Source organism: Ceratotherium simum, chromosome 1, assembly GCF_057802395.1.
Source record: "Ceratotherium simum simum isolate JZ-2026a chromosome 1, ASM5780239v1, whole genome shotgun sequence".
NCBI lineage: Eukaryota > Metazoa > Chordata > Mammalia > Perissodactyla > Rhinocerotidae > Ceratotherium > Ceratotherium simum.
Genome location: NC_141900.1, coordinates 32,028,306 through 32,055,974, shown reverse-complemented (window position 1 = coordinate 32,055,974; position 27,669 = coordinate 32,028,306). Strand labels below are relative to the sequence as shown.

Here is a 27,669-nt window from a genome sequence, read left to right as displayed (position 1 = left end):
TGTCAGTGCCTGAAAATGGCTCATGTATTTTGTTTAGTTTAGTAGATTGTTAAAGAGAAAGGCAAATCCAATACCAGTTAGTCATGTTGGGATGTGGAAATCTCAGTCTTTCATTAAGATTTTTTTTCTGTTAGAAAAAAGAAAAGAGTTTGCCAAAATCTCACTCTTATCATCCAGATAAAAAAGTTAAATCTGAAGAGAAGAATGTTAAGTTGTGCTGTCATACAATTTGGTTAGAAATTTTTTTGCCCAAAAAGTCAATATGTGACTCATTATTGATTAATTCCAAGAATTAACTTATGGTTAGATTTACAACCCAAATTTTGTTTACCAGTGTATTTAAAAAATTTTTCCTCTTGTTTTTTAGATAAAAATTCCAATTAGACTTTTACTCCTACTATATACCATGAAACTGTGATCTACATTTTATTTAGGTTCATTTTAAATTGGCTTTTTTAAGGACTATTTCTTCTCCCATAGCTAGAACCTTCTCACCCCCTGCCATGTATATGTGTTTATAAATATAACTTCAGATGTTGTTTGAAATAATAATTCCACCTAAGACTACTAGAATTAGTGGTCGTCTATATAGTGATCAAGTTCTTTGGTGAAAAATAGATGTTTTATAGCAAATTGATCACCTAGCATTACCACGATTTAGGAGCTCATGTGCCATAAGAAATGAACCTTTTCCCAGTAAATGTGTTGGCCTTTGGGTTCCAGAAAAGCCTCTGGTCTTTTCTGCTCTATTTTGCTTGATGGTACTACTTTTGAATCTGAGTTACATAACTTGTGAACAGAAGAGGTTTCTGAATGCTCACATAAAATGCCTCTTGGTTTTGTTTCCACAGCTCTTCTTGGATTCCTCATGGAAATTACATAGAGTCAAATCGTGATGACTGCACGGTATCTTTGATTTATGCTGTACACCTTAAGAAGTCGGGTTATGTCTTCTTTGAGTACCAGTATGTCGACAACAACATCTTCTTTGAGTTCTTTGTAAGGCCTTTTATATTCTAGAGTTTACTTTTGAAGGGGCATTCATGTAAAATTTCTCCTAATCAGTTGTTCCCGTTCCATTTTGTGCCTCTTCAGTTTTTCATGTTAACTGAAACTTTTCATACTAAAAGAAAATAGTTTTTCTATAGTATTTTATGTAATGGTTAATGTTGTTTCTTTACTGCTGAGCTCTCGCCTTGTAGAGTAACGTTGGCCTTGTTTTGCTTTGGTTATGGTGATTAAATGACCATTTGGTTTAGACTTTTTGTGTGACAGATATTTTCCCCAAGATTCATTTTAATTGCTTTTTTTAATAGCTACAGATGTTATTTTGTTAAAAATATGTTTTCATTTTAATTTTTTGTTTCAATTTAAATTTGTTTAAAAGGTTTTATTTTTCTTTGCAATTTCAAATATTTGAATTTTTAAAGTGTATTCTTGGCAATATTTCAGAAGTAGAAGTGGCCATATGTTTCTGATTCTATCAGTTTTACACAGTCTAAAGGAATCAATGGGTGAGGTAGTTGATGTCTCTGGTAAGAGATTAAATAGCATTACAAAATATAGAATAAAGTAATAGTCTAACAGAATAGGCCATTACCACTAAAATTATTTAACTATTTTGTATAAACTGTATCTAATCTAGCAAATATTTGCTGTGGCGGTGACTCAAATGCTTGAGAAAATGTTTTCAGATTGACTTCTTTATACCAAGAAAAGTGTGTGTTGTGCAAGTAACTGGAAAAATATCTTGTAAAATCTTTCTGTGGTCTAGTTTTCAGGAACAAATGTACTAATAATTCTAAAACAAATTTATATTGCACTTGATAATGGAAATTTCTAAATCAAAAGTTTGATAGGAAGAGATATTTTTCATGGAAGTATGAGCCTTAGATTTGAAGTCAAGAGATTCTGACTCAGGTCCCAACTCTGCAATTGCTAGTTGTGTGTTATTGGGCAATTGAGTTGACTTTCCGGCCCTCAGCATTCCCTTTTGTAAAGTGGATTGTGTGACAAGACTTTTTAAGGAGCCTCCTAGCTCTAATATCCTTTGATGAGTTTAAGATGTTAAGCAACATTCAAACAGATTTGCTTTTTAAGCTACATTTTGTTTGCAAAACACTTCTCAGAGTGAATAATTCTCTATTCCATGGGACATTTTTGCATTATTACTAAGACTAATGTTAAGAAGTAAGGTAATTATATAATTGTAAGAATAAGCGTTTAGTTTTGTATTGTCCAGTAAGTCCTTTGAGAGTTGTCAATAAAGGTACTCCTAAGGCATGAAGTTTCATTACTTCCTTTCAATGATGCCTTTGTTCTTCTGGCTGTAGACTGAAAAGGGATAGTGATTTCATGTTCCTTCTTTTATTGATGTTTCAGCTTTATAGGTTGCAGTTTATTGACTCAGAGGGTCAACACTTCATGGTCATCATGCTAATGGTTAATGGAAAGGAAATGTCTGAAGACTGAAAGATGCAGTTATACCTATGGACATTATATAGTTTAAAGCAATAAAGTATTTAATTTTAGAAGTATGTGGGAATTTCATTCAGCTCTCCCCCTCCCCTTTTTTGTAAATGGTGAAACTGAAACCCAGAGACAATAAGTGATTGGACCAAGGTTATACCTTTGCTAGTTACTTTTAGAATGAATAGCAGAACTCAGGTCTCCAGAATGTCAGTCAAATGTTATGATAACACACGATGTCTGATTTCAGCTGAAAAAAAGGTTTTAGCTTATCCAAACATTGACTGCCAAAGGTATATTCAGGGTCCATATCTGTTTAAAAATGGCTTAACACTTGCATTAAAATGGTCATTATGCTTATAATATAAATGTGACACTTAAATTCACTTAAAGCAAATATCCTCAATAGCTGATATTCTTTGGTATTTGGATGTTAAAAGAATTTTCTCGTTAGTAAGTCTGTAGGAAATATCTCATGGAAAACATTGTTATGTTGTTTTTAAACTGGGAAGGAGGATTAATGAAGTGGCAAGATGATTTAGAGAAGAAAGAAATAGCTATTCTGGCGGAAGTATAGGTGATGAGGTCTTATGTTAGCCCTACAGTTGCTGACTGTTGTGCAATACTGTAAAGATGTCCTGACTTTTTGATGTCTGTGTATTCTTTGTAGGCCTGGAAAAGTAGTGTCCCCCCCCCCCCCAGGCATTTTGAAAGAATTGTATGGACAGCACAAAGTGTTTAATGCTAAAGATATTAGCGGTAGTCATTTAAATTGGCATGGCATGTGATTAACATTTACCCCCAAATGAAAATTTGAGACTTTGACTTAGGCTCTAGCCACTTACCTGTACATTTGGATTAAGTCCTGGAGTACTGAAGACAAAGCAGATTTCATTTATTTATTCATTTAAAATTTTACTTCCCCAAATCTTCTAAAAATAAACTTTATTTTTATACTATGGGGCCTGCATGGTGAATGCAAGCTTTTAAAACATTTTTGTAAGTTGGGTAGATTTTTGTAATGACTTTTTCTCCTTTATGTGGATTTTTGGTGTTAACTGCTCTCTCCCCCTCTTCATCACTATCTCCCCCTCCCTAATTCTTAATGGGCTAGCTTTTTTGTTACAATAATGAGGGTGGTTTACTTAGCCACTCACTCAAATGCAGTTGTCACTTAGGCTCCAGAGGTCTTGGTGTGTTGACTTGTTGAGAATTACTCATGGCCATTGTTTAGCATGTATTGAAAGAAGCTCTTGCAGCCTGTCCAGTGCTGAGTGATGAATTTAATTAAAGCCATTATTCAAGAAGTTTTACTGGGGCCCTTGTGTTTAATCCACAGATTCAAAATGATCAGTGCCAGGAGATGGACACCACTGCTGACAAGTGGGTAAAACTCACTGACAATGGAGAATGGGGCTCCCACTCTGTAAGTCTCTCTCTGCTCTTCTTTCCTACCAACTCATTCTCCTTCCTTTCCCAACCTTTTTTTTTAAAGATTAAAAAAAATCAAAATTGTTTGTTAATTTAGACAATTCCTAGTTAGGGAAGAAATTGACCCTAAGTTTCACGGACACAGGTTCTTTCTAGGTATTTTTTCCTACCTTTCTTTTTCTTCTTAGGTTCCTTTCCTTTCTCTTTCTCATCATACTCCAAATTTTCCCCTTTTCAAAGGGGCATTAAGAAGAAATAAGTCTAGGGGCCGGCCCCGTGGCTTAGCGGTTAAGTGCGCGCGCTCCGCTATTGGCGGCCGGGGTTCGGATCCAGGCGTGCACCAACACACCGCTTCTCCAGCCATGCTGAGGCTGCGTCCCACATACAGCAACTAGAAGGATGTGCAACTATGACATACAACTATCTACTGGGGCTTTGGGGGAAAAAAAGGGAGGAGGATTGGCAATAGATGTTAGCTCAGAGCTGGTCTTCCTCAGCAAAAAGAGGAGGATTAGCATGGATGTTAGCTCAGGGCTGATCTTCCTCAAAAAAAAAAAAAAAAAGAAGAAGAAATAAGTCTATTCAAACTAACACACAAAACCTCTGAGTATGTAAGTTTACAGATGTGCCTGTATCCTGGAGAGAATCAGTGGCTCTTGACACTGGAAGGATCCTTTAGTTCCTTTCATCCAGCTTTCTCTGCAATTATCCCAACAAGTGATTTGCAAGCTTGTCTTGTTGGGGGCTGTGTGCTGACTCCATTGTTGGACAGCTCTACACATCACAACATTCATTCATGTTTGGAGCCTAAACCTACTTCCTATCTATTTGCCACCCATTGCTCACAGTTTCACCCTCCCAGGTCACACTGAGTAAGGTAACTACCTAATTCTCCACAGGACAACTTGAAATGCTTGAAGGCAATTAGCAGGTATCACAATCTGTGAATCTGTTATTATTTGAGGCGCTACCCCTTTGGAGTGAGACATGGATTTAAAATCTAACTCTGGCTTATAGTAGTTGTGTTTTTTTAGGCAATTGGCTTAATCTCTTTGAGTCTGACTTCTCGTGTGAGAAATGGGAGCATTCTTGCAGGTTCAAAGAGATGATATATGGGAAGGGCCTAGTGTGGTGCCTGCAGTGTAGATTGAGCTCTATTTCAATAAGTGACCATCCATCCTTGCCTTTGTGTTGTAGCGGGTGCCTCATCCTTGAGTAATTAATATAATGTACCCTTTCAGAGTAATTTTTTGATCTATATGCCTGGGAGTGATATTAGTAGCACTTAAGATGCATTTACTTAAGCATTCAGTCAGCTGGGCCTTGAAGGTACAAGCAACTCTTGGCAACAGATATACTCTCTTCACTTATAAAGACTTAATACAAGCGGACAGTACTTAACACACTACTTCTCTGAAGGTCTGGCAGGGTAAAGTAGTTGACTGTATTTTAATTTTATACAGCTTGAATTTGGCCAGCCAGAGACCACACAGAAGAGTAAGAGTGCAAATGAGAAAGTGAGGAGCCCTTAAAATTAGTTCACTTGACTGAATCAGCATGAAATTTATCAGAAAAGTGTTTGATTTATGAATAGAAAAATGTTCTGGTGACAAAGGAAGCAAATATTAGATGTAGTATCATTTAAGTTCTGGAGTCATACAGTTAAATCAGGCTATTCTACAAGAACAGTCCTATTTTTCTCTTGTTGCTGTCGCAGCATTATTAAATAATTTTAAAAGGAAGCAAACTCATTCTGTTGCCTTTTTGTTTTCAGAGCCCAAAGATTTACTTAGGAATAGTGGCAGCCAATAAATATATAATTGGGCTGAGTGCCTCTCACTCTCTAAAATGAGTGACTTTTAAATATAAGCCAAGACTTCATGTAAATGGTATGAAAATCATTTTATCTTTTTGTTCAGACTTAAAGAATTTTCTTCACCTTCTTTATTACTCTATTTTTTGCTTTGGCAATTTATTTTTTTAGAACATGTGAACCTCAGTAGAGCTTAGGTCTGAATTAACAGTAGACTTAACTTTGTGGGTTCCAAATTAATGATGTTTTATTATAATGCATTGAGACATGTGTAAGCGATTAGCTTTTAGGTATGGTTGGAAGTAGCTGGTTTATCTGACCTGAGTGTCTTGTGTTTCTCTTTACAGGTAATGTTGAAATCAGGCACAAACATACTATACTGGAGAACCACAGGCATCCTTATGGGCTCTAAGGCAGTCAAGCCAGTGTTGGTAAAAAATATCACAATTGAAGGTATTTCACAGCAGTTTGCTTTAGTAGTCACCTATCACCTTTTACAGTTAGTTAAAACATTGTTTCCATTGTTGCTTTGGCTGGCTCAAGGGTATATGGGACAGGAATTAATATGTTAGGCATCATACAGGTCTAGAGACCCTGGTTTTGTTGCTGGCAAGTTGGCTGGAGTTTTTTGGTACCCTTAAACTGAATTATTTAATCTGGGTGAAAAAGTAAACATGATGACAATTTTAGGTGTCTTTAAAGAAAAGAAAATAATCTTCATTAATAAGAGCTTATTATTCATTCAAGCAATCTCTATTGTGCCAGGCATCAAGCTTACCCAGGTCACTGCTATATCCATAAAAATAGCAATAAAATAAACACCTCAGCCTGTCTCCTAAACCTTTTGCCTTTCTGAACCAGCTGGGCATTTTCTGGCTCAGGAGAGTGGCCGATAACCGTTGGCATGGTTCATTCTCAATTAGGGCTACTTTTAATTAAAGCAGTGATTCTCCTTTGTTGAAGTTTTGCTTATATTTTATGATTTTATTTATTTGTTTATTTTTTCCCCCAAAGCCCCAGTAGATAGTTGTGTGTCATAGCTGCACATCCTTCTAGTTGCAAGTTCCGCTTATGTTTTAACGTTCTAAGCATGCTTGTTCCTGTGATGCTAACTCGTTGGTCATAGGGACATCTGCTGGCAGAGGCTGGAATTACAAACCAGAAGAAAAATCAGGCCATTCCTAGGGTCTCCTAGGTCTTGTCTGTGACTTCAGAGCAGTGGAGAAAAATGGCACAGGTAGCCACATAGATCACAGCATGAGAGGCATATAGAATTGAAAGGGTCATTAGAGTTTATCCCACTTCTGAGTTAGTGAAGTTGTCTTTTGACAACTAGGTTTATATATTTACTGTACCTCTATCAAATTTCAATCTCTTGTGTAAGTGTTTGTTCTACTTATTGTGTTTAATTCGGTATCTATCCCAGTTCTTTGCACACAGTAAATACTTTCTGGGTGTTGAATTAATGAGATAAAGGATACAGGCTGAGCTTTTACTAATATGTTTCTCTCTCACTTCTGGGTAGAAGCAGCAAGAAGGAGCTACTTTGCTTGTTGCTCTTGGGTCCTTCCTCCCATGCTCTGTTTTCCATTACCACACAGGGGTGGCATACACGTCAGAATGCTTTCCCTGCAAGCCGGGTACCTTCAGCAACAAACCAGGTTCATTCAACTGCCAAGTTTGTCCCAGAAACACCTATTCGGAGAAAGGAGCCAAAGAATGTATAAAGTGTGCAGAGGACTCCCACTTTTCAGGTAGGACTAGTCTTCACCAGCTTATACTCTTTGTTCTTTTCTTTCTAAATTGATGTTTGTTGAATGTGAAGTCATAAGGCAGAAGTCACACATACACTGTGATGAGAACAGTGGGCCGGAAACTGAAGTGCGGAAGTGAATCAGTATTGGGTGGATAAAATATGACTTCTGGTCACCCCTTTCCACGTGACTTTTCCCTTTGTAATTTATTCTGTTCCACTCCCCACAGGTAACTGCTTTGGATATGTTTATACTAATCTAAGAAAAATTCACATTGTACTTTTAGATGGTTCATTGGCATAGAGATGTCCTTAAAAACTTTTAATTTGTTCCAAATTTACAATGTTCAGTGATAATGGAATAAAGCTGCTTCTTCCTGGAGAAACTATGACATGCTCCTTGTGCATCATGGAAACATTGATTGTTCTAGGGAAAATAAAAATGCAGGCCTTTATTTTCTTTAGGCCTAGCTAGTCCTACCTAAACTCTGGTAAGGTTATTTTTAGTTGTCTGCTTTTTCTGTTTTGATTTTTGCCTTTTCTTAGAGTCACAGCATAAACAACTCCTTTCTGAAGTGCATTTTTATATTGCAGAGGAAGGGTCCAGCGAGTGTATGGAGCGCCCTCCCTGTACCATGAAAGACTATTTCCAGATCCACACTCCATGTGATGAAGAAGGAAAGGTATAGGCCTTGTTCAGTCAACTCCATCCCGTATCTATCCACCCCTCTTCCCAGTTTGAGCAGATTCTGATTTGTTCATGAGAGAGTTAAATGAGCTGATTTATAACACAAACATGTAAGTAGTGCAGAGGGAACTTAAGAATTTAGATTCTGAAGCCCATCTTCCTGGTTTTAATTTTCACATCTACTGCTTATTAGTGCTGTGGACAAGTTATTTGCTCTAAGACTCAGTTTTTTCATCTGTAAAATGATTTTTCATCTGTAAAACTTTTACTTCATAAAGCGGCCATGAGAATACATGAGATACTCAATTTAAGGTTCCTAGCACAGCGCCTGGAACATAGTGAGTGCTCAATAAATTATGACTATTTAAAAAAATTTTTTTTCGGAGGTAATAATATCAGGAGGAGCACAGCCTTAAAATGTGGACCGTGACTCACAGGATGGAAATATCCTGTAACTTTTCTTTAATTATTTGGTTACTCCGTAGGTTTGGTTAATAAAAGCCACGCAGCCATAGGCTGATTCAGTTATTGCAGATTACTGTGTAACTGCATTTAGAAAATGCAAAGTCATTACCATATAAATGGCACTTAGCTAGAGGAAAAATGCACACATGAACTCTGCAGTTGACCTGCCATCCTCTTAATTAAAACCAGCCTCTGTCAGTGGGAGAAACTTGAGATTAAAGTGGCTGCAATGCACCATTCGTTCTGTATGTTTGTGTCTTTGAAATAATGACATTCTTGACCTAGTTTGGAAAATACATACAGATGTCAGTGTTACTTTCTTTTTTTACTTTTGTATCCTTAGCTTCTAATCTATAACCTTATATTTATGTGATTATTATTTTACCCTTGGTCCTTAATTTTTTTTTTTACAGAATTTACTTTTGAATACGTAAGTCCAAGTACATTCTAGTATTTACAGTAGAGCAAGTACTTACTAAGAGTAATTTGAGAGAAGGCCTGTTTAAATTAGTGGAATATTTCAGTGATTAGAACTACATCTATTATTTTTAATGAGAATAGTAACTCAAACTAATATCTCTTAAATGACAGGAGTTTTGAGGTAAGATCTTGATGACCCTACAATAATTGCCAAGTAAGGACTATTTCTATTTAGAAAATATATGTAGAGAGCCACTAAGGTGGGTTGAAAGTAATTAGGAATAATGTTTTTTTAGCTAAACTCTTCTTAGCTAAACTCTTCTTAGCTTCACTTGCCTTATTAATAAGGCAAATTAACTTTAGTTTATTCTGTGTAATAATCATTAATTCATTCAATATCAATAATCATTACCAAAGCTTAAATGAATGAGATCTAAAATACAAATGGATCTTGTCTTTGTTATAATGAAAATACTCAAAAATCCTATTTTTATCATGTCAATGAGTAGTTTGTTATGTCAATGAATAGTGTGATAAAATCTAGTTGACCTGGGCCTAAAGGAAGTTAGGCCATATTTTAAATGTAGAATGCACAGAATCACACACATCGACACACACACAAGTATGTGCAAGTATATACACCTATAGGCATGTTGTGTATACACATACACAACATGTTTTTCTGTTGAGTCTGGGTGAACTCTGAACATGTTCTTGGTATAGAACAAAACAATGTGCTATATTCCATAAACTCAGTGATTCCTTAAAAGGTGATTTAAGACTTATTTCAAGATAAATGTTTCTAACTTCAGAAGTAAACAAAAAGCAATGAGAACTTAATTAAATACCAGATATAGCGAAGAAGCATAAACATGTGTATTCGAATTTTTTCTATTTTTGTTTGTTCCAACATTTTCATTTGTTATGGTTTCATCTTTTTTTAAAAAGGCATTTTGTTCTTGCTTGGAATAGCCTGGTGATTTGCCAGGGGTTTAGGATGTTTCCCAGGTCATTCAATGACTGTGTTTTTGCTCTTTTTGTCCTGTCATACTCTTTTTGATCTTATTTTCCCCCTGCTTGGAGGACTTCATCAAGGGAAGCAGCTGTTGAAGTACACAGACTTTGAACATTATAATTTATATGACACAGGGATGTTGCAAGTTTCTGTGTTCATTCTGAAGCTTAGTTATTTGATTACTTCCTGCCTGTAAGGGACATTTTTCAGGAAAATTTTAATTGGTATCTGGGACCATTCTAATTCTGATTAAGAGACTCCCTCTCATTAACATCATGAAAAATGTGGAATGCCTACTCATTCATTCACTTATTTAGTAGATCTTTACTGAGCACTGGTTATATACAGAGTACTGAGTCATGAGGGCAGAGCTTAAGGATAGGCAGAAGAAGAGAGATGTTTTTGTAGATTGTAGAGCAGTGGTTGTCAAACTTGAGTGTGCATCAGACTCACCTGGAGGTTCCTGCCCCAGATTTTCTGTTTCAGTAGATCTGCGGCAGGGCCTGAGAATTTACATTTCTTTCTTCTTTTTTTTTTTTTTGTGAGGAAGATCGGCTCTGAGCTAACATCCATGCCAATCCTCCTCTTTTTGCTGGGGAAGACTGGCCCTGGGCTAACATCCATGCCCATCTTCCTCCATTTTATATAGGACGCCGCCACAGCATGGCCTGACAAGCGGTGCCTCAGTGCGCGCCCGGCATCCGAACCCGGGCCGCCAGCAGCAGAGTGCGCGCACTTAACGGCTACGCCACGGGGCCAGCCCCCCAATTTACATTTCTAAGAAGTTCCCAGGTAATTCTGATTCTGCTGGTCCAGGATCTCAGCAATTTGAGAACCACTGGTCTAGACTTTAGAGGAAGAGAATGTCAGTCTGTCAAAGAAAATGAGTTATTATTTCCAATTGTGATTAGTGCTACAGCAGAGAAGTGTGAGTTTTATGGGGATCTGACGCAGTCTGAGAAGGCTTCGGAGCTGTGTAAAACCTAGGTGATAGCTTGAGAGGAGAGCATTTCTGGAAGAGGGAGCAGGATGGTGAAGACCTGACATGGGAGGGAGCACGGTGTGTCTAAATAACTGAAGGGATGTAAGTGTGACTGGCAAGTGGACATGTGGATAGGAAGTTGCATTAGATGCAACTAATGACATAGGCTAGATTAGGCATGGTTTCATAGTAGTGAGTTAACTTGAGGTTTCTATGTATGTTTTGTTTTCAAAGAGTTGCTTAGAGCCCACTTTTTACAGATGTTGAGGTACGTCTCTACAGCTACATATGGGCACATGCACAGATTCGGTGCTCGAAATTTGAGCTCCAAAAAATGTTGACCAGTGATAATGGGCGAGTATTCATCAAGAGAAGCCATCTTTTAATGTTAGCAAGGTATTTGATAGAGCTTCTCTTGAGCTCCCTATGGATAAGATAGAAAATTTTGGACTAAATAATAGGGTTAAGTGGATGTATGGCTAATTTAAGAACAATATGTAAAATGTTTGCTTGAATAAATGGGTATCAACTAGGAGTATAGTTGATGTTAACTAGGAGTGTAGTTGGTATCATGTATTCATCATAGGAATATAAATTTAACAAAGTATTCATGCATATCCTAACTCACACCAAGAAGAATATGAGTTCAGATGACTTATTTTCATCATTGTATTTAAAAATCCTTAACTTGCATGAAGACATTGGGAATAAGTATATCAAATTGTAAATCAATAAAGCTGGTAAGAATGACAGAATTAAGATTCAGAAAGACCCCAGTGTGCTTGAAAAATGAGCTTAAATTGGTAAAATCAAAATTTATTTGTGTCAAAGAAGGTCTCAGATACAAAAGGTATTGAGAAAAGAGAAAACATTAACTTGCCAAAAAGATTTCTGAGAGAATCCAAGCTTTAGAAGATCTGGCTCACCAAATGAAAAATGTGACAGATACTTAAAGGGAAAAAAACCTCCAGGGGCCGGCCCAGCGGCATAGTGGTTAAGTTTGTGTTCTCTGCTTTGGTGGCCCAGGGTTCGTGGGTTCAGATCCCAGGGGCATACCTACACACCGCTCATTAAGCCATGCTGTGGTGGCGACCCACATACAAAATAGAGGCAGATTGGTACAGATGTTAGCTCAGGGCCAGATTTCCTCAAGCAAAAAGAGGAATATTGGCAACAGATGTTAGCTCAGGGCCAATCTTCCTCACCAAAAGAACAAACAAACAAAAAAGAACCCTCCAAAGAATACAAAGGATACTTAATTTTCAAGTAAGCTGTTCTTGTTTGAAAAAAGAGTCTCTGACTTGTTGATCGTATCAACAAAGGTTGTCTCAAATTTGCTTCCGCAAGTCAGGGGAATAATGTTGTTTTGTTAGGGAGTTGGCAATTAACAGAAAAGGCAATTAACAGAAAAGGCTTAAGGTTTTATTTACTTTGGGTCCTAAAACTAGACAGAGTAACTTTTTTCCCCCCTGATTGTGGGATAAGATGTATGTGTTTCCTTTTAATAGTGGCAGAGGAGGTGACAGTTTTGCTTCCATACTTGGGGATAATGATAAAATTCTGTTAATGAATTTAAAAAATGCTTTTCAGAATTGGTGTGATGGGAGGTGGGACAGTAGTCTCTTGAGTCATGTGACTGGGAAGTCAATATCAAGCAAACAATTTTATCAAGGCTTTCTCTTGCTCTTCTCATTGATACTCTTGGCTCAATTTGATTGTCTTCTCAGGCAGGCTCTTTCCTGTAGTAACAGAAGCCCACTGGCATCTCCACCCAAGCCACTGTCATACTCACAGCTTTTGATGGCAGGAACACTGACCAGAGTTGCAGAGAAAACTAATTGGCTCTTTTTGGCTCATGAGCCCATCTCAGACCAACCATTCTGTCTAGGAGCGTGGGATACTCTGGTTGGACAGCTTAGTTCACCTGCCAATCCCTGTGGCTGGGGAGGCCAGACCATATCATTGCCAGTTCCTTTCAGCCTCACACGAGTCAGTTTTTAAAGAGAAAAAGATGGTGTCTGTTACCACAATAAAAAGAGAGTGATTCTGTGCAGGTGCACAGAACGCATATACTCTTAAATAACATAAATAGATCCGGCAAGATTGTCTTGGTATACTGGGAATTCCCACAAAATTTTGTACATACCTTTCTTGATACTTATGTGGTGATCGTAGAAAGTTTGCTAGTGTTTTGGTATCAGATCACTTTATTGCGAGTACTTGTATATATGACTCTTTTCTTCACCAGACTTTCAGCTTCGTGTAGACAGAAACTTGTCCTTAATCATATTAAGAAAAATCTCTAAGCCTAGTAGAGTACCTGGCACACAGAAGGTGGTGAAACATCTTTTGAATGAATTAATGAATGAGAGAACTGGTAAGTGAATGAATGATTAGCACATTTGGAGTGTTGTGTTGTGTCCTTGGCAGAAGGCTTGAGAAAATGTTGACAAAATGTGCAGAATTTAAAGAAGAGAGGCCAGGATATTAAGCTATTTCATATGAAGTATGGATGAAGGAGCTGGGAATATTTTTTCAGGTTGGAGAAAAGACACCATGGGATGGAGGAATCATGATCATCTTTCTGATGTTTCCTACTTGTCCCAAAGAGTTTTGGTTTCTTTCCTTTGAAAACCCATGACATTTCATGTTTTTCATGGAAATGATGATGATGACAATAATCATCGTAACTGTAGTCATAGTATGAATAGCAGAAGCAGATATCATTTATGTATTTATGCGCACGCTCTCTCAGTGTGTGTGTGTGTGTGTGTGTGTGTGTGTGTGTGTGTGTTCAAACGTTGCCTCTAATTCTTTTTTTTTCCATCAGCTGTGCACTTTAGACTTTATTATACCCAGTTTGCAGTTAGGAAACTGAGGCTTAATGTGGTTAAGTAATTTCCCTGAGGTCATAGCTAGTAAGTCTTTAAGGCTGGAATTCTAACCCAAATCTGTCTGTTTCTAAATCCGATGCTTTTGTATCCTCTTTGTGTATTTTCTTTTCTATATTATAGTGAACCTGTCTTATCACTATTAGACTACAGCCTCCTTCAGAGCAAACAACTTGTCTTATTAATATTTAAATTTCCCACAGTACTTTCTTCTACACATAGCAGCTACTTAATAAGAATTTCTTAAATAGGTTTAAGCATTTGAAGGGAAGTCTTAGAAAAGAAGAAATAGACTTTTCTTTGTTATTCCATAAGGCAAAATTTGGGCTAATCAGGTGAATTTACAGAAGGTAAATTCCAGTGGTATGTAATGATGTTCTTACAAGCAGTGCTACCGAATTCTGGAACAGCAAGTTTTGTCAAATAGGAAACTTCCTGCCAAGGCTAGAAGAGTGCCTGATGGTGAAGGATGTTTTAGAGGGAGCCTTCTTGAGAGGAGAATGTTCAACCATGCAACATCTTCATCTCTGAGTCTAGAAATTGATGGATCATAGAAGGTTTACTAGTGTTTTGGTATCAGATTGTCTAGGACTTTCTTTACTCTTTAATCAACTTCAGTATTACAAATTATTCCAAATGTTCAACGTCTGTAACACAGTACTTCTGAATTATATAGCAGGAGTAAGATGTAGGGGACATTGAAAAATAGGGTATAAAGGGATATGGGTTTTAGATCTGCCTTTCTTCCTATAGAATTTAAGCAAGTCAAATATACTTGGAGCCTATGTTTCTTAATTAGGATGATGGGAAAACAACATGGCATTTCTCAGTGACTAGGGATTTCTGAATTTGTTTAAAATAAAAATTTCACTATAGTCTACTTTAAAATATATATTTTTTAAAAACAGATTTATTGAGATATAATTCTTAACCATACAATGCATCCATTTAATATGTCAATTCAATGTTTTTAGCATTTTCACTCCAATCTAATTTTAGAACATTTTCTTGCCTAAAGCCCTGGCTAGAACCTCTAGTACAAAGTTAAATCCCCCTGTGTCTTACACATAAAGGAAGAGCGCCCAGGCTTTTATGCATTTAGAAAGGAGCCAAGGAGATAACCACAAGAGAAAAGAGAAGACAGCACAGGCTTCATCAAGAGGAATCCAAGTGAATGCTGATGTGTAGATGGGTGGGCTGAGGACGTGCTTGGAGCAGATGTGGATGTTGAGCATGGCTTTGAAGGAGAGGTCAGAAACAACTTGGCAGAATGGTGTGGGTAATTCCAAGAGAGACAAATCCATGGCCAGTGGCTTGCAACTGGAAAGGATCAACGTTTGGGAGAGGCAGGAAGGCAAGCAATAGCCTGCCTGGCTGGAACATCTGAGCTGGAACGTCATGCCTCACAAGGCAGTTGGGTTAAAGTGGCGGTTGGTAGACCCTTCTAAAGCACATGCAGTTTAGCTCTGCTGAATTCAGCCAGTCTGCAAAGCCTTGGTGCGTGTGTGCAGGGACATTTGAAGGAAGAAAGCAGGCAACCATGGAAAAATCCAGTCTCAAGATTTGTCTAAATTTTAGTCCTCCAGTCTTGAATTTTATTTTGATATGAGAACCAGCTTCCAACTGATACCTCCATGTGTTTTTTTAAAACGTATTTTATTCATGCTTAATATAAATATACTTGGAGACTATAGATTCTCTGTAATCTTAATGGCAATCGGTAAATTTTGCTCTATTAGGGTTTTGGTTTCATAAAACATTTCCTAATTTTATCCCAACTTGCTGAAGAATAAATTGATTGATGGTTTTTCACCTTCACTGTGAGCCATCTGGTGCTAAGTATCATTAATATTAATTACTATCTTTCCCCAGTCAGCCAGACTTGAAAGCATCTGTCCGCATTAGAGAGAGAGAGACAGAATCTGCCATGTGAAGCAAGAGGCTTTGTCAACAAAACTGTTACTACAGAGCATTTGAAATTTGACTTCTAAATGTTTAAAGGTGGTGCAAAATTTTCTAATTTTTGAATATTTACTGTGCTTGGATTGAAAATCATGTGGTTAGTTGACTTCTCAAAAATGTATTTGCATATTTTATTATTTTTACCTTTAGCAAACTGATTCTCCTCGACTAGTGCTGCTTAACCGTTTACTAGTTGTGTGTGACTTTGGGGCAAGTTGTTTAGCAGCTGTAATCCAGAGCTTCCTCATTTATACACTTGAGGATAATAATGCTGACCTCCCAGAGTGGTGGAGAGGATTACATGGTGCCCCCAGGATCAGTCCTTGTGCTCAGCCTCAGCACCGCACCCACTCTCGCGTGGGAACCGACAATTCCAGCAATGCAGCAGTTCACACATAGCTCAATCGACTTTAATTAATGTCAAAATAAATCAGCAAATTGGTAAATTGACTAGGATTGGAAATTTGTTTTCTATACTTGTTAAGCCAGAATTTTAAAAAGACAATCCCCCATATATTATGATGTTTCATTTGCTGAGATTCTCTGAATTTTATATGCATTTCTCAGAGGAGTTGAGAACCCCTTATGGATATAGGATCTAATTTATTTTTTCAGCTATTTAGGAAGCTCCAGCAGGAACAGCCATCATTTTACAGATGGTAAGACAAGCAGATGGGTGAAGTGGTTGTTTAAACTCTAGCATGACATAGGCCATAAAATAAATGCAGGAAGAGAGTTGTAAAAAGAAAAGGTGTTATTTATAATTCTGTTGAGACATCTACCTTTTATATCATTTTCTTAAGCATCCTTCTTCAGATAAGGTAATTTACTCTTCCCTAAAAGAATACTTGAGAATAAAATTGAGTGGCCTAACGGGCTTATTACTATATATGATTTACTATTATTTGGAAATAGCTTTAGAGAATTGCCTTTAATTTTGGTTTTCTGGCTTCAATGTTAGACTTATTATTGCAGAAGTTGTTTTAAAGGAGAAAGAATACTTTTAGCAGATTATATGTCTAATGAAGGAAACTTTTAGTCTCTTTTTAAAAACTGTATTGTTATGAAAGAATTGATTTATTTTTCTCTTTGCATTTAGAATATCTTTTATTTTTTTTTTTTGCTGAGTATATAAATTTTGTTTTAAAATGGCTAACCCATTTAGTGTTTCTGGTTTCAAAATGAACATAATTTTATAATCATAATTTTCTGGGTTTGGCTGAATTATAGCTATTTAGTTATATTTTGTTTTGTGTTACAGTGTAGGCATGTGTGAGAGACAATGGAAGGATAAAGTTTAAAAGACTTCTCTCCTTGAAGGTAGAGGCTGTCTTAATCCTGATGTTGCATGTGTTCCTAACAGGGCCTAGAGTTAGGAATATTTTAGCTACAGCTCTCGTAGTCTAACCTCATGATATTGGAAAAAACTCAGAGGGCAACTACCAGTATGTATAAAATAACCAGATTGAAATGTGAAGTTAGATATATTCCTTAAAAAAAAAAAGCCTTTTGTGATCAAAGCATGGTGATATGTGCTGTGGGTAAGGGAAAGGAAGAGAGCAGTGGAGGCCTCAAAATGACAAAGACAGTCCCTGCATAGAAACTTGTCAGTTTTGGGATAAGGTGAATGAGTGACTGGAAGAGTAAGGGCTATAATTGTGTTGTCTGTATTTTAAAGAGGAATTTTATATGAGGAATATGCTGTGTATGAAGTAAGGCCTCCTGTAGCTTTGGGTTAAAACTTCTGGAAGTAACGATCATTTCCCCACCAAAGTTTTTTTCTTTTTTTCTCATTTTGTTAATAAGGTTTTAGATTCTCTTCAGCTGGCCCTTCTGTTCTATCACTATTTGACCTTTTCCTAGGTTGTCAGTTTAACATTATTGTTATTGGAAGTTTAAAGCAAATGGAGCATGTTATATGACCTGCAAGCATTTTTTTTTTTTTTTTTGTTGCAGACTCAGTTAATGTACAAGTGGATAGAGCCCAAAATCTGCCGGGAGGATCTCACAGATGCTATTAGGTTGCCCCCTTCTGGAGAGAAGAAGGATTGTCCCCCTTGCAACCCTGGATTTTATAACAATGGATCATCTTCTTGCCATCCCTGCCCTCCTGGAATGTTTTCAGATGGAACAAAGGGTAGGATGTCAGTCAGTCCAAGAATTGGACCTTTAGCAAAATAGTCTTGTTGTACCACTTTGACGTTGTTCTAAATTGCTTTTGTGGAAGAATTCTTTAAACACATATTTTCTTAGAGGCTGAAGAAGAGTTCAGAAATATGATAGTGGAATTGTGAGACTGCAGTGGCTTATTTATCATATCATAAAGATAGCTTTTTAATGGCATTTTGTGTAATACCCTCTTAATGGGATGACTCTTTGCCTTTGGATATTGATAAGAAAATTCCGCCATATTAAGTGATTAAGGATAAATACTCCTTTTCCAGTGTGTGTGTATGCATATGTTGATGCAAACATAAACTGTAGCTTCTGTTTCAGCTTTGGAATAATAAATCATATTTTGTGCTATGAGAATAGCAAAAATTGCTCATTTTGATCATATGGAAATTAAAATAGTCCCCAAGTAGACTATTTCAAAGTGTACATTTGGGAAAATTTTAGTATTTATCAAATAATAGTATAGAAAGTGGTTACAGAATGTTTTAATTTTAGTAGACAAAGATTACAATGCATTTTAGTAGCAGATGTCTTGTCATATACTTAATATCCAGAGCCCTTGAGAGAGAGCATGAAAAGGACTTGATAGTCAAATTGACTTGGGTTTGAATCCATGTCCTGCAAACTGCCAATAGTATGATTTATCCCAGTTACTTAAACCTTTTGAACTTCAATTTTCTCATCTGTAAAATTGCAGGCAATAATATCTAGCCTGTAATTATTGAGCAGGTTATGTAAAAATGTCTCCTGTAGTACTTTGGTACCAGGAAGTGTTTGCTCAATGAACATTTTTTCTCCCTACCCCTTCTCTTACTGATGTGATAGTGCGAATTGTCTGGGGTACATTAAAAAATGGTTGAAACAGACCCTTTCATTTCAGTGTCCAGATGTTAATTTAAATTAGATTTATTTATAAACCTAACTCTTTCCAAACTCTTCAACTTCCAGCATCATTTTTCAACATAGCCAATATTTTGAATTTCAAGTAATCAGTCTGTGATTAAATGGTATAATATTCTGTTAAGTTTAATAACCAATAGGAAGGGTGAAATATTTCCTTATTTGTGAGGTGGAGGGAACTGATTCTAAGATCACATGTAAGAGAACTTGTTTCAAAATTACTCTTCTTGTGGAGGGTAATTCGGTATTAGCAGTTACTCCCAGAAATGAAGGGAAAAATTATTTTAAAAGGTTTTGTATTTATCCTTTTCCTTTCTTTTTTTTTTTTTATTATTGATGTTTTAATGGTTTCTAACATTGTGAAATTTTGGGTTGTACATTTTTGTTTGTCCATCACCACATATATGACTCCCTTCACCCCTTGTGCCCACCCCACCCCCACTGCCCTGGTAACCACAGTCCAGTTTTCTCTGTCCATGTGTTGGTTTATATTCCACATATGAGTGAGATCATACAGTGTTTGTCTTTCTCTTTCTGGCTTATTTCACTTAACATAATACGCTCCAGGCCCATCCATGTTGTTGCAAATGGGACGATTTTGTCTTTTTTTATGGCTGAGTAGTATTCCATTGTATATATATACCACATTTTCTTAATCCAATCGTCAGTCGAGGGACACTTAGGTTGCTTCCACTTCTTGGCTATGGTGAATAATGCTGCAATGAACATAGGGGTGCATAAGCCTCTTTGGATTGTTGATTTCAGGTGCGTTGGATAGATTCCCAGTAGTGGGATGGCTGGATCATAGGGCATCTCTATTTTTAATTCTTTGAGGAATCTCCATACCGTTTTCCATAGAGGCTGCACCAATTTGCATTCCCACCAGCTGTGTATGAGGGTTTCTGTTTCTCCACATCCTCTCCAACATTTGTTGTTTTTTGTCTTGGTGATTATAGCCATTCTAACGGGCGTGAGGTGGTATCTTAGTGTTGTTTTGATTTGCATTTCCCTGATGATTAGTGATGTTGAGCATCTTTTCATGTGCCTATTGGCCATCTGTATATCTTCCTTGGAGAAGTGTCTGTTCATTTCCTCTGCCCATTTTTGATCGGGTTGTTTGTTTTTTTGTTGTTCAATTGTGTGAGTTCTTTATATATTATGGAGATCAACCCCTTGTCAGATGTATGTTTTGCAAATATTCTCTCCCAGCTGGTTGGTTGTTTGTTCATCTTGATTCTGGTTTCATTTGTCTTATAAAAGCTCTTTAATCTGATAAAGTCCCACTTGTTTATTTTTTCTTTAGTTTCCCTAGTCTGGGTAGGCATGTCATCCGAAAAGATTCCTTTAAAACCAATGTCAAATAGTGTGTTGCCTATATTTTCTTCTATGAGTTTTATAGTTTCAGGTCTCACCTTCAGGTCTTTGATCCATTTTGAGTTAATTTTTGTGAATGGCGATAGCACATGGTCCACTTTCATTCTTTTGCATGTGGCTGTCCAGTTTTCCCAACACCATTTATTGAAGAGACTTTCCTTTCTCCATTGCATGTTCTTAGCACCTTTGTCGAAAATTAGCTGTCCGTATATGTGTGGTTTTATTTCTGGGCTTTCAATTCTGTTCCATTGATCTGTGTGTCTGTTTTTGTACCAGTACCATGCTGTTTTGATTACTATTGCTTTGTAGTATGTTTTGAAGTCAGGAATTGTGATGCCTCCTGCTTTGTTCTTTTTCTTTAGGATTTCTTTAGCTATTCGGGGTCTTTTGTTGCCCCATATAAATTTTAGTATTCTTTTTTCTATTTCTGTGAAGAATGTCATTGGGATTCTGATTGGGATTGCATTGAATCTGTAGATTGCTTTAGGTAATATAGACATTTTAACTATGTTTATTCTTCCAATCCACGTGCATGGGATATCTTTCCATTTCTTTATGTCATCGTGGATTTCCCTCAATAATGTCTTGTAGTTCTCATTGTATAGGTCCTTCACCTCCTTGGTAAGATTTATTCCTAGGTATTTTATTCTTTTTGATGCAATTGTAAATGGTATTATCTTTTTGAGCTCTCTTTCTGTTAGTTCATTATTAGCATATAGAAATGCAACTGATTTTTGTCGATTGATTTTGTACCCTGCAACTTTGCTGTAGTTGTTGATTGTTTCTAACAGTTTTCCAACAGATTCTTTAGGGTTTTCTATATATACAATCATGTCATCTGCAAATAGTGAGAGTTTCACTTCTTCGTTACCTATTTGGATTCCTTTTATTCCTTTTTCTTGCCTAATTGCTCTGGCCAGAACCTCCAGTACTATGTTGAACAGGAGTGGTGAGAGTGGGCAGCCCTGCCTCGTTCCTGTTCTCAGAGGAATGGCTTTCAGTCTTTCCCTGTTGAGTATGATGTTAGCTGTGGGTTTGTCATATATGGCCTTTATTATGTTGAGGTACTTTCCTTCTATTCCCATTTTACTGAGAGTTTTTATCATAAATGGATGTTGTATCTTGTCAAATGCCTTCTCTGCGTCTATTGAGACGATCATGTGGTTTTTATTCTTTGTTTTGTTGATGTGATGTATCACGTTGATTGATTTGCGGATGTTGAACCATCCCTGCGTCTCTGGTATAAATCCCACTTGATCATGGTGTATGATCCTTTTAATATATTGTTGTATTCGGTTTGCCAATATTTTGTTGAGGATTTTTGCATCAATGTTCATCAGCGATATTGGCCTGTAATTTTCTTTCTTTGTATTGTCTTTGTCTGGTTTTGGTATCAGGGTGATGTTGGCCTCATAGAATGATTCAGGAAGTGTTCCATCTTCCTCTATTTTTTGGAATAGTTTGAGGAGGATGGGTATTAAATCTTCTTTGAATGTTTGGTAAAATTCACTGGAGAAGCCATCTGGTCCTGGACTTTTATTTTTTGGGAGGTTTTTGATTACTATTTCAATCTCTTTACTTGTTATTGGTCTATTCAGATTCTCCATTTCTTCTTGGTTCAATTTTGGGAGGTTGTATAAGTCTAAGAATTTATCCATTTCTTCTAGATTGTCCAATTTGTTGGCATATAATTTCTCATAGTATTCTCTTATAATCCTCTGTATTTCCATGGTATCCGTTGTAATTTCTCCTCTTTCATTTCTAATTTTATTTACTTGAGCCTTTTCTCTTTTTTCTTAGTAAGCCTGGCTAAGGGTTTGTCTATTTTGTTTATCTTCTCGAAGAACCAACTCTTTGTTTCATTAATCCTTTCTACTGTTTTTTTGGTCTCAATATCATTTATTTCTGCTCTGATTTTTATTATTTCTCTCCTTCTGCTGGCTTTGGGCTTTGTTTGTTCTTCTTTTTCTAGTTCTGTTAGGTGTAATTTAAGGTTGCCTATTAGGGCTTTTTCTTGTTTGTTAAGGTGGGCTTGTATCGCTATGAGTTTCCCTCTCAGGACCGCTTTTGCTTTTTTCCCATATGGTTTGATATGGCATGTTATCATTTTCGTTTGTTTCCAGATAGTTTTTGATTTCTCCTTTAATTTCATCAATGATCCATTGGTTGTTCAGTAGCATGTTGTTTAATCTCCACATTTTTGTCACTTTCCCAGTTTTTTTTTCCTGGTTCATTTCCAGTTTCATAGCCTTATGGTCTGAAAAGATGCTTGTTATGATTTCAATCTTCTTAAATTTATTGAGGCTTGCTTTGTTTCCCAACATATGGTCTATCCTAGAGAATGTTCCATGCGCGCTTGAGAAGAATGTGTAGTCAGCTGTTTTTGGGTGGAGTGCTCTGTATACGTCTACTAGGTCCATCTCGTCCAGTTTTTCATTTAAATCTAATATTTCTTTATTAACTTTTTGTCTGGATGATCTATCCATTGCTGTAAGTGGGGTGTTAAGATCCCCTACTATTATTGTGTTGTTGTTGATTTCTCCTTTTAGGTTTGTTAATAGTTGTTTTATGTACATTGGTGCTCCTATGTTGGGTGCATATATATTTATAAGTGATATGTCTTCTTGATGGAGTGTCCCTTTTATCATTATATATTTCCCTTCTTTGTCTTTCTTAACCTGTTTTATCTTGAAGTCTACTTTGTCTGATATGAGTATGGCAACACCTGCTTTCTTTTGTTTGCCATTAGCTTGGAGTATTGTCTTCCATCCTTTCACTCTGAGCCTGTGCTTGTCTTTAGTGCTAAGATGTGTTTCCTGAAGGCAGCATATTGTTGGGTCTTGCTTTTTAATCTATCCTGCCACTCTGTATCTTTTGATTGGAGAGTTCAATCCATTTACATTTAGGGTAATTATTGAAATATGAGGGCTGAATGTTGCTGTTTTGTCACTTATTTTCTGGTTCTTTTGCATTTCCTTTGTTTCTTGTCCCATTTGTTTTGGACTGCCAATTCAGTTTGGTTGTTCTGTCTTATGATTCTTCTAGTTTTCTCTTTGTTTATCATATGTGGTTTTGCTTTGATTATTTGTTTAGTGGTTACCTTGAGGTTTGGGCAAAAATCTTGTGTATGAGATAGTCCATTATCTGATAGCCTCCTATTTCCTTATACTAAGTCAATTCAGTCACTTTCCTCTTCCCCTTCTAAGTTGCTCTTGTTATACCTTATTCTATCTTGTGTTGTGGCTGTGTGTTTACAGTGATGAGGTTAAATTTATTTTTGGTGAATTTCTTCCTTTGATCTTTGAGTTTAGTATTTAAGTGGTTGCTAACCTATTCCAGTAAAGATCTACTATTTCTCTGATTTTGTCTACCTACTTTTCTCCTTCCTCTAAGCTTTGAGTTCCCTTTCTCTTCTTTTTTTTTCAGGCCTGAGGGCCTTCTTGAGTATTTCTTGTAGTGGGGGTCTCGTGGCCATGAACTCCCTTAGCTTTTGTTTATCTGGGAGAGTTACTATTTCTCCATCATATTTGAAGGATATTTTTGCTGGATAGAGTATTCTTGGCTGAAAGTTTTTGTCTTTTAGTATTTTGAATATATCATTCCAGTCTCTTCTAGCCTGAAAAGTTTCTGTTGAGAAATCCGCTGAGAGCTTGATGGGAGTTCCTTTGTACGTTATTTTTTGTTTTTGTCTAGCTGCCCTTAATATTGTTTCTTTGTCGTTGACCCTGGCTAGCCTTACCACTAGGTGTCTTGGTGAAGGCCTTTGTCTGTTAATATATATAGGTGTCCTGTTGGCTTCACTTACTGGTATTTCCTGCTCCTTCCCCAGATTTGGGAAATTTTCAGCTATTATTTCCTTGAATAGGCTCTCTGTTCCTCTTTCCCTCTCCTCTCCCTCAGGAATACCTATAATTCTTATGTTACATTTTCTAATAGAGTCAGATATTTCTCAGAGTCTTTCTTCATTTCTTTTTAGTCTTAGTTCTCTCTCTTCTTCCATCTGGAGTATATCTGTATTCCTATCCTCTAAAGTACTAATTCTTTCCTCCATATTGTCAGCTCTGTTCTTTAAAGATTCCAGATTCTCCTTTATCTCCTCCATTGTGTTCTTCATCTCCATCAGCACTGATTGGTTTTTCTTTGTGATTTCAATCTCTTTTGTGAAGAAACTCCTAATCTCATTGAATTGTTTGTCTGTGTTGTCTCGTATTTCGTTGAGTGTTTTTATGATAGCTATTTTGAAATCTCTGTCATTTAGTTTATGGATTTCTGTGTCTTCGGGGTTGATTTCTGGGTGCTTGTCATTTTGTTTCTGGTCTGGTGATTTCATATATTTTTGCATTGTGGTTCCTGTGTTGGTTTTGATTTTCCTCATCCTGGAAGTCTCTGGTTGCAATTTCAACCTGCCGCCACTGTCTGGTGGTAAAGGGCTGTGTAGTCTAAGCCCCCTGTGCTCTGCCCCAGTTTTTCTGCTGCGATCCGCAGTTTTGTTTTTTTGTTTTTTTCCCCGCTGCGATCCACGGGTCCAGTCCAGTTTGTTCAGGTCTGTCTCGGATCGCTAGGTCTGGTCGAGCTGCAGACTCCGGGTTGCGGGGAGGGGGGAGCTCTCTCTTTTGCCCTCTGGGTCCCTGACGTGGGAGGCTTCTCGTTTGCCCCTCTTTATCTGCTCTCTGGGGTGCTCAGATGTTGATGGTAGCCCTGTGGCTCCTCTGAGTCCTCTGTGCGGGAGTTTCCCACTGGCTGAGAGAGCCTGAAGAGCTACAGTTTTCCCGCCCATGGCCGCCCCTCCCCCCTCTCTGGGAGCCGCGCGGACCAGGATCGCTGATCTGATGGGGAGGGAGCGGAGTTCTCCTTACCTCTCCCCACTTCCTCCGGGGGCCCAGCACGTTCCGCTCTCAGATGTGTGGCAGTGTGGATCCCTCCGCTCTAGGTTTTCACTGTCTGGGATTCCGTTGTTGGTCTGTGGCTGTTGCTTTTGTTGTATCTTGTGGGGGAAGAATTCACGGGAAAGCTCACTCCGCCATGATGCTGACGTCACTCTATCCTTTTCCTTTTTAATGTTAGTCAAGTATGTGTGTATACTGTATCTAGAATTATTTTTCTTCTCAGATTGCTTTTGAAAAAATTATTAATTCTTAAGGGAATTTGTGGTCCAGTATCGCTCCTTCCTACTTCCCTCTCTGCTAATTAAAGTTTAGTAGTGCTTGGAGGAGAGGAAGAGGAAGTTGTCCAGATGCAGTTTAAATGTAATTGTTCGCCCACTTGTCTCCTGTAGAATGTAGACCGTGTCCAGCAGGAACCGAGCCTGCACTTGGGTTTGAATATAAATGGTGGAATGTCCTTCCTGGCAACATGAAAACTTCCTGCTTCAATGTCGGAAATTCCAAGTGTGACGGCATGAATGGTGAGTTCAGAGTCAGCCTACTAGACGTATTTTGGCAGCAAGACTCTCAGACTCAGCTCTCTAAAAACATACTAAATATAGGTATGAAAAACTTCAGTCTTACCATTAGGCTACTTACCAGCCCTCGCATCAAAATAGTAAATGTGGTGTCACAGCCAGATGACTTTTCTATAAGATATAATATAAACTATTTTTCATTTTTTTGGAATCAGTTTTGAAGTAGATATTAAGGGTCACCGTTTATGGATATATATATCGGAATGGATACCAAGAGAGGTAATGAAATCTGTGTTGTTTGCCATTTTGAAGAGTAGCATGATAGCATTTCTGCTGGATTAGTTTCGTCTGGCTCAGCACTGAGCTGTGGTGAGAGGTTAAATAATCTCTGACTCCCCCGCCTGTGAAATCTATGACTGTGTTTACAAAGTATATATGAACCGACTTACTGAAAACTTGAAAATGTGGCAGGGCTCTATAGGATAGTTGCTGAATTTTATTTGTCCTAACATTTTAAGTGCTTAGACAGCCTAGCACTTAGTTGTTCTGCAATATTTGTTGGTTGAATGAATGACAATATCTATGTATTTCTAAAATTGATGCTAGGAATAGGTGTTATAAATACTAGGGTTTTACACCAAATGCATCCTTTACTTTTATTGGCTCTTTAGCAGTTTTTGTTAGTTGATTTTTCTCCATATTATATTTGATTATTGTAAAAAAATGCTTTTTAATCACATGTGTTTTAAATCAGTGCTTATCCAAAATAAACAGATTTGGGATGTAGGAAGTGAGCACAGATGAACACAGAGATCGACAAATAGTAGGTTCTTGAATAATGTTGGTTAGATGGATGTGTGAAAGAGGGAAAGACAAAGCCTTAATATATATTAAACATTATGAAATAGTCCTCTCTATTGACCAATAATCTCACTTCTAGGAAATTATCTTAAGGGAGAAGAAAAAAAAATAGTTTTTACTTGACCATGAGAGTTTATGTTCCTAAAAGTTCCTGTGATTGAATTCTAAGTTGAGAAGTTAAGACCTATTGGAAAAATAAGATTAGGAAGGCCAGGGTAGTGAATGACTCTATGAAAGCATCAATACGTGTGTGTGTGCGCACGCACGTGTGTGTGTGTGTGTGTGTGTGTATTCACTTACTAGTAAAGATTATCTGGAACTTTTATTTGATGTTTTAGGGAACTTACACTTCATCTAACTCTCATGCCAATACTTGATTTACCCACATGCTTACTCCTTTACATAGAGGCTATAGTTTAAATTTTTACTGTTTAAAAAAGTTACTGTTTATTTATGAAGATGTTCATTGAGCATTATCTTTAATAACAAAAATTGAAATAGTCTAAATATCCAACAATAGAATAATGTTTATGAAAGTTATGCTATACTGATCAGAGGAAATGTTATGCAGGCATTAAAAATGGCAGCCATATGGAAAACAGTTTGCCAATGTTTCAAGAATTTTGAATGTCCCCATTCTCCAACCCAATAATTCCACTTCTGGGAATTTATACCAAGGAATTGATGTGATGTAAAGAAAGAAATTATGTGCAAGTATGTTAATTTTAGTGTTGTTTGTAAGAGTAAAAAATAGGAAAAAACAAACTAAATATTCAACAATGGGATGTGATTAAATTAAATTATGATTAAAAATGCAAAAATTGTTAAATCATTAAAATTAGATGTAGAAATGATTTTTAATGGCGAAATGTTTTTGAAATAATGATAATTAGAAAAATCTGAAGACAATGCTAGATGAAGAAATCTGAAAATAAAGTAGATTATACAGTAAAATCTAAGGTATATTAAAAAAAGTGTGCACTAGAAACAGGTTGAAAAGCAATATGCCAAAATGTTAAGAGGCTATCAGTTGGTGGGCCAGCCCCGTGGCTTAGTGGTTAAGTGTGTG

General features: G+C 37.0%; 1 protein-coding gene across 4 annotated transcripts in view; it reads left to right on the top strand.

Annotated features, from left to right (window-relative positions):
• Nucleotides 1-27,669, top strand: part of ELAPOR2 (endosome-lysosome associated apoptosis and autophagy regulator family member 2) — a 178,820-nt gene that overhangs the window by 106,318 nt on the left and 44,833 nt on the right. For all 4 annotated transcript variants that reach the window (XM_087446031.1, XM_087446080.1, XM_014788143.2 and 1 more), the window contains exons 4-10: nucleotides 852-999; nucleotides 3,809-3,895; nucleotides 6,061-6,166; nucleotides 7,315-7,467; nucleotides 8,061-8,149; nucleotides 17,846-18,026; nucleotides 25,614-25,742. In XM_087446031.1, the coding sequence (XP_087302157.1) occupies nucleotides 852-999; nucleotides 3,809-3,895; nucleotides 6,061-6,166; nucleotides 7,315-7,467; nucleotides 8,061-8,149; nucleotides 17,846-18,026; nucleotides 25,614-25,742 (893 nt within the window). The remainder of the gene's footprint in view (nucleotides 1-851; nucleotides 1,000-3,808; nucleotides 3,896-6,060; nucleotides 6,167-7,314; nucleotides 7,468-8,060; nucleotides 8,150-17,845; nucleotides 18,027-25,613; nucleotides 25,743-27,669) is intronic.